Raw genomic sequence first — 7,812 nt, 5'->3', positions numbered from 1 at the left:
TCATTACGATTGATCTATGAATGAAGTCCTATTAAAATTACACCATGTTTCATTAGATATGGTGAATGCGGACTTAGTTCCTATATGATTAAAGTATTTATTTGACAACTATTTGAATTTTGGTTATCTATTTTGAAAATTGAGTCTATAAACACCAACGTCATTTATAACTTTATATGCTTCATTATCTACATTTTAGAAGTGTTTGAAGCTCATTTTAAGATTGAAAGTTTAATGCTTAAGAGTGTTTGAGGCTTAATCTCGCATGAAATATATTAGTTCACTTAGTATTCGAGATATGTGTTAATCTAATGGAGAGTAATGATTATTCTAATCTCCCTTTCTCTAACTTTTACAATTTGGTTACTACATCCAACTCTTCCTCTCTCCAATGTTTCAATTATCGTCACCAACTTCTACAATGACTCTAACAACCAAAGTGTTAAAGATTTGATTAAACACAAAACTCAAAACTTCTTAAATTGATTAGATGTACAATTAAAAGTGTAAGAATCTATTAGAGAGTAAGCTAAATATTTTGAGTGGATTAAATTGGTAATATAAGAAAGAAAGAAAGAAAAAGAAGATTGACCCCTAAATTTCCAAGTAGCACAGTTGAGTTATTGGTCCATTTGGTTAAGTGGATACGGCATCTAATCTAAAGATCTCAAAATTATGAACTAGAAGAAATACAAAAAAACAAAAAACAAAAACACAAAGTTCTAATTTTCCTCTCTAGTTTTCATTTTCAATAAACCAAAGCAACCCATCACAACAAAAACAGTTATTTCCCTTTTTTTTCTTTCTTTTTTTCCTTGTAGAAGTTGAAGAACCAATGCTCAGAAGGTGTTTGATGAATTGCCCCACTCAACTCTGCCCCCACTTCTTAGCTCCACCACTTCCCCCTCCACCGCCGTTCGCCGGACCTCCACCAACTTCGATCACCCATTAACAAGAACAACAAGAAGAAACCAGAATCCAACTCAAACATCAAACCAAACCTCTGTTTTGTATTTTGTGTGTTTCTCTTTTATACTCTTCCATTTCCTTCTCTCTCTGGCCTACAATAATCCAATTATTTATTTCCCAAAAGTTGTTGAAGTGAACCAATCTTAGCCTATTTCTTTTCCCTTTTCTTCTTTATTTTTTTTTTTAATTTTTTTTCTAAGAAAAAAGCTTTCGATTCAACTTCAATCCTATCTATTACAACTCTCTCTCTGTTTTTGACTCTGTTTATTCCTCTGTTTTTGGGGTTTGTTTATACCAAAAAAGGGGGTTTCTTATGCTGGCCGGCGATGCCGACGCCGGTGAGCGCTGCGAGGCAATGCTTGACGGACGAGGCGGCCAGAGCTTTAGACGACGCCGTTTCTGTCGCCCGCCGTCGCTGCCACGCTCAAACTACTTCCCTTCACGCTGTCTCTGCTTTATTATCTTTACCTTCGTCCACCCTTCGTGATGCCTGTTCACGCGCCCGCAGCTGCGCGTACCTTCCACGTCTTCAGTTCCGAGCACTCGACTTGTCCGTCGGCGTATCTCTCGACCGTCTCCCTTCCTCTAAACCCACTGAAGAACCGCCGGTTTCTAATTCTCTTATGGCTGCCATTAAACGATCTCAAGCTAATCAACGGCGGCACCCGGAAAGCTTCCATCTCCATCAGATTCATAATCAGCAACAAACCCCTTCGATTTTGAAGGTTGAGCTTAAGTATTTTATTTTATCGATTCTTGATGATCCGATTGTGAGTAGGGTTTTTGGTGAAGCTGGGTTTCGAAGCTGCGATATTAAATTAGCGATAATGCATCCTCCTTTGACTCACCATGCTTCTCGATTCCCTCGTTCTGCTCGTTGCCCTCCCATTTTCCTCTGCAATCTCACCGATTCCGATCTTGGTCACCGGAATTTCCCTTTCCCTTTCTCTGGTGGGTATGGTAACGGCGACGACGATGCAAATACTAGACGAATCGGTGAAATTCTGGTGAGAAAAACAGGGAGAAATCCATTGTTGATTGGTGTTTATGCTGCTGATGCTCTCCGGAGCTTCACGGATTGTGTTCAGAGATGCAAAACAGAGAGTCTTCCAATGGAAATTTCTGGATTGAAAGTAATTTGTATAGAGAAGGAAATATCTGAGTTTGTGAGTGGAAATGGGAGTAAAGAGACAATGAGATCGAAGTTTGAGGAAATTTTTGGGATGGTTCAGCAATGTTCAGGGCCAGGTATTGTTGTGAATTATGGAGAATTGAGTGGTTTCTTCACTGAAGAAGAAGAAGATGAAGAAGAAGAAGTTCATAATGGAATGAGTTTTGTAGTATCTCAACTCACTGATTTGTTGAAGCTTTACAATGGAAAAGTATGGCTAATTGGAGCTGTTGGAACTTATAGAATGCATGAGAAGTTTCTTGCTAAGTTTTCTACCATTGAAAAGGATTGGGATCTTCATCTTCTTCCCATAACTTCCAAGCCTATGGTAGATGTTTTTGGAGCCAAATCTAGGTGAGTTTTCTTTTAAGCTTTTTATACATTCTTATCTCTTCTCAAATGGGTTGTTTTTTAATATTACTTTTGCTGCTGAAAAATGATAAAAATCCCACCTTTTCCATTCTTGTACATTTTTTTAATCTGCTGTTCAATGAACAAGAACAATAAGAAGTAATACATAAAGATGAAGAAGGACCATTTTTTTATGGTGTATCTTTTCATTTTTAGATTGTGGGTTTTTTTTTGTTTATTGATACATTCTTAGTTTAATGAAACATGTCTCTGTTGATTACTTCAATCATTAGAAGTATGGGATTTGTTTTTCTTTTTGTTGGAATTGATGAGTGAATTGGGAAGAGAAAAGGGGGTTATTATAATGTGTTCTCAGATCTGGTTTCTTGTTTTTTTCGTTTTGTTTCTGGTTTCTCTTTTGATTCTTTCTGTATTATTTTATTTACAAAAAAAAAAAGTTTTTTTTTTTAAATCTCAATATTAAAATTTTGCTATTTTTTTGTTGTGTGTTGTATGATTTTGGGAAATGTATTTTAAAATGGGAAAATAGAAAGGAAGAATGTTAATGTAAAGTTTATGTTAGAATAGGACACACTGATGACAATAGAAAGGCATTAATGGTTACCTTCTCCACGTGATATTGGTTTCCCTCATGGTTAAATTGTATTTTCTTTAGTCGGTTTTGTTTCATTTTGGCCTAGATACTTTTAAAATGTCAGTTTTTAGTTATGCACCCCGCAATACTCTTTCAATCCACAGTTTATGACGTAGATTTATTTTGAATTCACACTGTTAAAAGTATAGGGAGACCAAAGAGAATCAAAATCGTCATTCGAAGAGCACAATAACCAAAATAAACAAAGGATGAACTACGAAAACCAAAGTTAATTTTGAAGTAACTTGAAAATGAATGGTTTGGAAACGTGCATGTCCTATTGTGGTACTATGTATTACTGTATGCTCTAGGATCATTGTTGGACACCTACCGAACCCTTGAGTTAGAATTTGAAGTATTTATGTAACTTTTTTTGTTTGGTCTGAAAAATTGAGCCTAACAGTAATCTTTGAGATTGAACAAGGACATGAAAGGTTTCAAATTTTCGTTTTACCAAATGTTTTATCATTTAGAAACTTATATCTTCTCGAGTAGAATCATGTTTTGAGTTCCATGTATAATGGATCTTACAATTGATGCTTGTCTAATTTGCAGCTTCATGGGATCTTTTGTTCCATTTGGTGGATTTTTTCCTTCGCAATCTAATTTCCCAAGTCAGTTAAGCAGCCCGAATCAATCGTTTACTCGCTGTCATCAATGCACCGATAAATTCGAGCAAGAAGTTGCTGCTATATGGAAGCCAGGATCTAGTACCGTCCTTGGTCATCACTCCGAAAGTTCCTTACATATGCCACCGACTGAGCTTGATGCTAAATGCAAGGAATTTGATATGTATAAGGTGTGTAACTCTTTCGAAGTCAATTTTTTCGACTTCTCTAATGTCGTGGATTTTACTGCCAAGTAATTTTTTTCTTATGAAATTCTTGATCCAGCGCAGACCAGAGACGATAGAAGTGCAATGAGTGATAAGGTAATTGGCTTACAAAAGAAGTGGAACGATATCTGTCGTCTTCATCAAAGACAACTGTTTCCTAAACTTGACACTTCCCATACCATGCATGGGGTGTCGTTTGAGTCGCCTCGATTTGCTTTAGATCATGAAAGAAGTGGTGAAGAACCATCATCTGTAACTGGAGATAGATTTGTAATTGGCCATCCTTGCTTATCTAGAGACTTGCAAAACAATTTAAACACAAAGCAGGCCAGGCAGATATCGGAGATTTCCGATTCTCATACCGATAATTTCCAATCGAATATTGTAACTAGAGCATCTCCAGGTGAAGCCGAGAGTCTTCGGATTTTCTCGAACCCTGTTGTTCCAAAAGGGCATCTTCACTCTGATAAACCATTACCCTCATCCTTTATCTCCGTCACCACTGATTTGGGATTGGGGACATTGTATGCATCTGCCGGTGAGAACAAGAGAAAAATTGTAGACTTAGAAAGTCAAAAAGTTTGCATTCAACACTTAACTGGCTCGAATAAAACCGAATATAGTAGGCCAAGCAACAATAATCCGGGCAAATCCTCCGGTTTCTCTGATCTGAGTGCTGGACAGGGGCTCGATATGAGAGAATTTAAATCACTCTGGAATGCTCTGAATGAAAAGGTTAGCTGGCAAGGTAGAGCCACAACTTCTATTGTCGAAACCATTCTTCGTTGTCGAACTGGTGGTGGAAGACGTCGTAGCTCGAATTCCAGGGGAGATATTTGGCTAACGTTCCTTGGACCGGACATGATGGGAAAGCGGAAAATTTCCTTTGCACTTGCTGAGTTGGTGTTTGGAAGCAGAGAGAATCTAATCTCAGTTGATTTTGGCTCACAGGACAGGGATCGGCGACCCAACTCGCTCTTCGACTGCCAAGGGTTAAATGGTTACGACGAGAGGTTCCGAGGACAAACTGTTGTTGATTATATTGCTGGGGAGTTGAGGAAGAAACCGTCCTCAGTTGTACTTTTAGAGAATGTAGACAAGGCCGACGTTCGGGCTAAGAGTTGCTTGTCCCAGGCAATTGCAACCGGTAAGTTTCTAGATTCACATGGGAGACAATTTACGATCAATAATACAATCTTTTTGACGACGTTGACAAACAAGATTAAGAAAACTTCAAATCTAGATAGTGAAGAACAGACCGAATTTTCCGAGGAGAGAATACTTGCAGCTAGAAATTGTCAAATGCAAATAACAGTACAAGGTTTTACCTGTGATGTAAGTAAATGCAACAACACGAATGTGAGGATTACGTCTGCCCCTCGAGGAAGCTCAAACCTCCCAATATTCAAAAAGAGGAAACTGGACGACGAATTCACCGAGCTGAAGAAGGCATCATCATCATCAATGTCCTTCCTGGACTTAAATCTCCCAGTAGAAGAAGTTGAAGATGAATCAAACGACGGTGATTGTGATAGCGACTCGGCATCAGAAGGTTCAGAAGCGTGGGTAGATGAATTCCTCGAACAAGTAGACGAAAAGATCATGTTTAAACCATACAATTTTGACGAAGCAGCAGAAAAACTAGTGAAAGAAATCAACTTGCAGTTCAGAAGGGTGTTTGGAAGTGAGGTCGTACTCGAGATAGACTACAAAATCGTAGTCCAAATCCTTGCTGCAAAGTGGGTATCAGAGAAGAAAAATGCGATGGAAGAATGGTTGGAGTTGGTTCTTCATAGAAGCTTTGTAGAAGCAGAACACAAATACCAAATGGGGTGTGGTTCTGTGATAAAACTTGTGTGTAAAGAAGATTGTGTAATGGAAGATCAAGCAGCTGGGATTTTTCTTCCTGCTAAAATCAAATTGAATTGAACTCAAAAGTTTTGGTTTTTTCTTTTTTTTCTCTTTTTTGTTGTAATGTAAATTAGTATATTTGTATGATGATAGTATTAGCATTTTTCAGTTTCTTACTGCTTGATAAAAGAAAAAAAGAAGTCCGGAAATTTTTGGGCATAACAATCAATCCATGTTTTTTTGCATGGTTTGATTTTTTACAAAATGTTCTCGACTCTCTGAATTTGCTCGACTAAGGGTTACTGTTCTTGAACTTTAAGAATTACTGCAATTTTAGCTCTCTAATAAATATTGTTTTAGATATCATTTTAAAAATGTTTTGTTTTGAGGTCTAATAGTCAATAAAATATAGGTGAACACAACAGAACAACAATATGCGATATTAATGGAGACGTACTAAAAAGAATATCCTTAATGAAGACTCTAATTTTGGCTAGCAAAGACTAATTACTGTTAAGGAGATTAATCACCTCAAAGCACATCCAACACTACTTTAAACCATAGATTAGACTCAAATCATTCTTGCTCTACTCCTTTCAAGCTTCTAACACTTTTTTGCTTTCAACATAATAACACACCGCTCATTGTCATATATATATATATATTTCTTTTATATGTTCAATGAATTATGAAACATATGAATGATCCCGAATTGTTGAAATTGCATCGAAAAGCATGGAGTGTTTGGGCCATGAATTTGGAATTAGGGGGTTTGGCATTTGAAACCAAACCCATGTTTAGACAATTGAAATAAAATTCCTCTGTAATAAGAAAGGTTTGGAATTTGTTTTTTTTTTTTAATTGAATGTTATATATTTTTAAAAAAGTTTCACTTCAATCTTTTATCAATGATCTTGGTGACCATTGACAATAAACATTAGCCAATATCACGATTAACAAAGATGATCGAACATGATCTATCGACAGCCACGATGACTGATCGTCTTAGTTGTCGGCCCCTGATCATATTGATCGAACCTTCGGATCATCTTGATTGTCGATTATCAATCGTTGATGACCAATCATCTTAATCGTTGGTGACCTACAACTTCAGACATTATTGTTGTCGAGTGAACATCTTGATCAACGGCGACCAATCATTGTTGTTAATTATCGATGTCACGCCTATTAACAAATGGCCGTAGTGATGGTCAATGGTTAATACCCATAACCCTTGGAGACCGATTGTCATGATGGTTGACCACTAATCGATCGTCTTAAACATTGACGACCGTTGACCGTGATCTTCACCATTGATCAACGATCGTCTTCACCTAGGCTTCATACACTATTTTCCGTGGGTTTGAATAGTAAAACAATATTTAAACCCGTGGATTACCTTTTTCTTTTTCTAATTCAATCTAGAAAATTCATCAGCCAACTCTAAACATCACCCGTGGTGACCATTGGGCATCATTTCTGATAACTCCTCTAACAAACATCCAGTCACCAACTCTGACAACTATTGCAAACCTTGAAAAATTAATGAAACTAAATATTTGGAAAACTTTTTTTTCCTTAGTCATTCCAAATACGCATTGGATTTAATCACAATTAATGAAAATTGATAACCTATCTATCATGATCTCAAGTATAAATCAAATATTATTATACTGGTAATATACTAAAAATTGTAAATATATTTTATATAACATGGTTTATTTTTAGTTTAATAACATTTTTTTATTTTTTTCGTTGGTCAATTTAACTATAACACTTGGTACTTATTTGAATTGACTGATGAAAAAAGTGTGTACAAAATACACTTTTTTATTTAAAATTTTATGATAAAATCACGATTTAAAATACATTGCATGCATTTCATAGTAAGTCAACCATAACTATGGCTAAATATATAACTCTATTTGATTTCTCTTTTGCATGACCATTTTGGTTATTCTCATTTTGAAACCTATTAGA

The 7,812-nt window shown here is 36.3% G+C and overlaps 1 protein-coding gene across 1 annotated transcript; it reads left to right on the top strand.

The window, feature by feature from the left end:
* Positions 1-686: 686 nt before the first annotated feature.
* LOC103497075 (protein SMAX1-LIKE 6) lies at positions 687-6,000 on the top strand. Its single transcript, XM_008459144.3, has 3 exons — positions 687-2,494; positions 3,702-3,945; positions 4,045-6,000. The coding sequence occupies exons 1-3, from the start codon at positions 1,296-1,298 to the stop codon at positions 5,908-5,910; spliced, it is 3,309 nt and encodes a 1,102-aa protein (XP_008457366.1). The 5' UTR covers positions 687-1,295; the 3' UTR covers positions 5,911-6,000.
* Positions 6,001-7,812: the final 1,812 nt, after the last annotated feature.

The sequence above is a fragment of the Cucumis melo genome, chromosome 12 (assembly GCF_025177605.1).
Source record: "Cucumis melo cultivar AY chromosome 12, USDA_Cmelo_AY_1.0, whole genome shotgun sequence".
NCBI lineage: Eukaryota > Viridiplantae > Streptophyta > Magnoliopsida > Cucurbitales > Cucurbitaceae > Cucumis > Cucumis melo.
This window is presented reverse-complemented; position numbering and strand designations above follow the sequence as displayed.

Bases quoted from the DNA above. Each gene is read 5' to 3' on its own strand.
- LOC103497075 (XM_008459144.3), top strand. From the start codon at position 1,296: ATGCCGACGCCGGTGAGCGCTGCGAGGCAATGCTTGACGGACGAGGCG. The intron at 2,495-3,701 runs GTGAGTTTTCTT...TCTAATTTGCAG, and splicing joins GTTTTTGGAGCCAAATCTAG to CTTCATGGGATCTTTTGTTC. The intron at 3,946-4,044 runs GTGTGTAACTCT...GATCCAGCGCAG, and splicing joins AGGAATTTGATATGTATAAG to ACCAGAGACGATAGAAGTGC.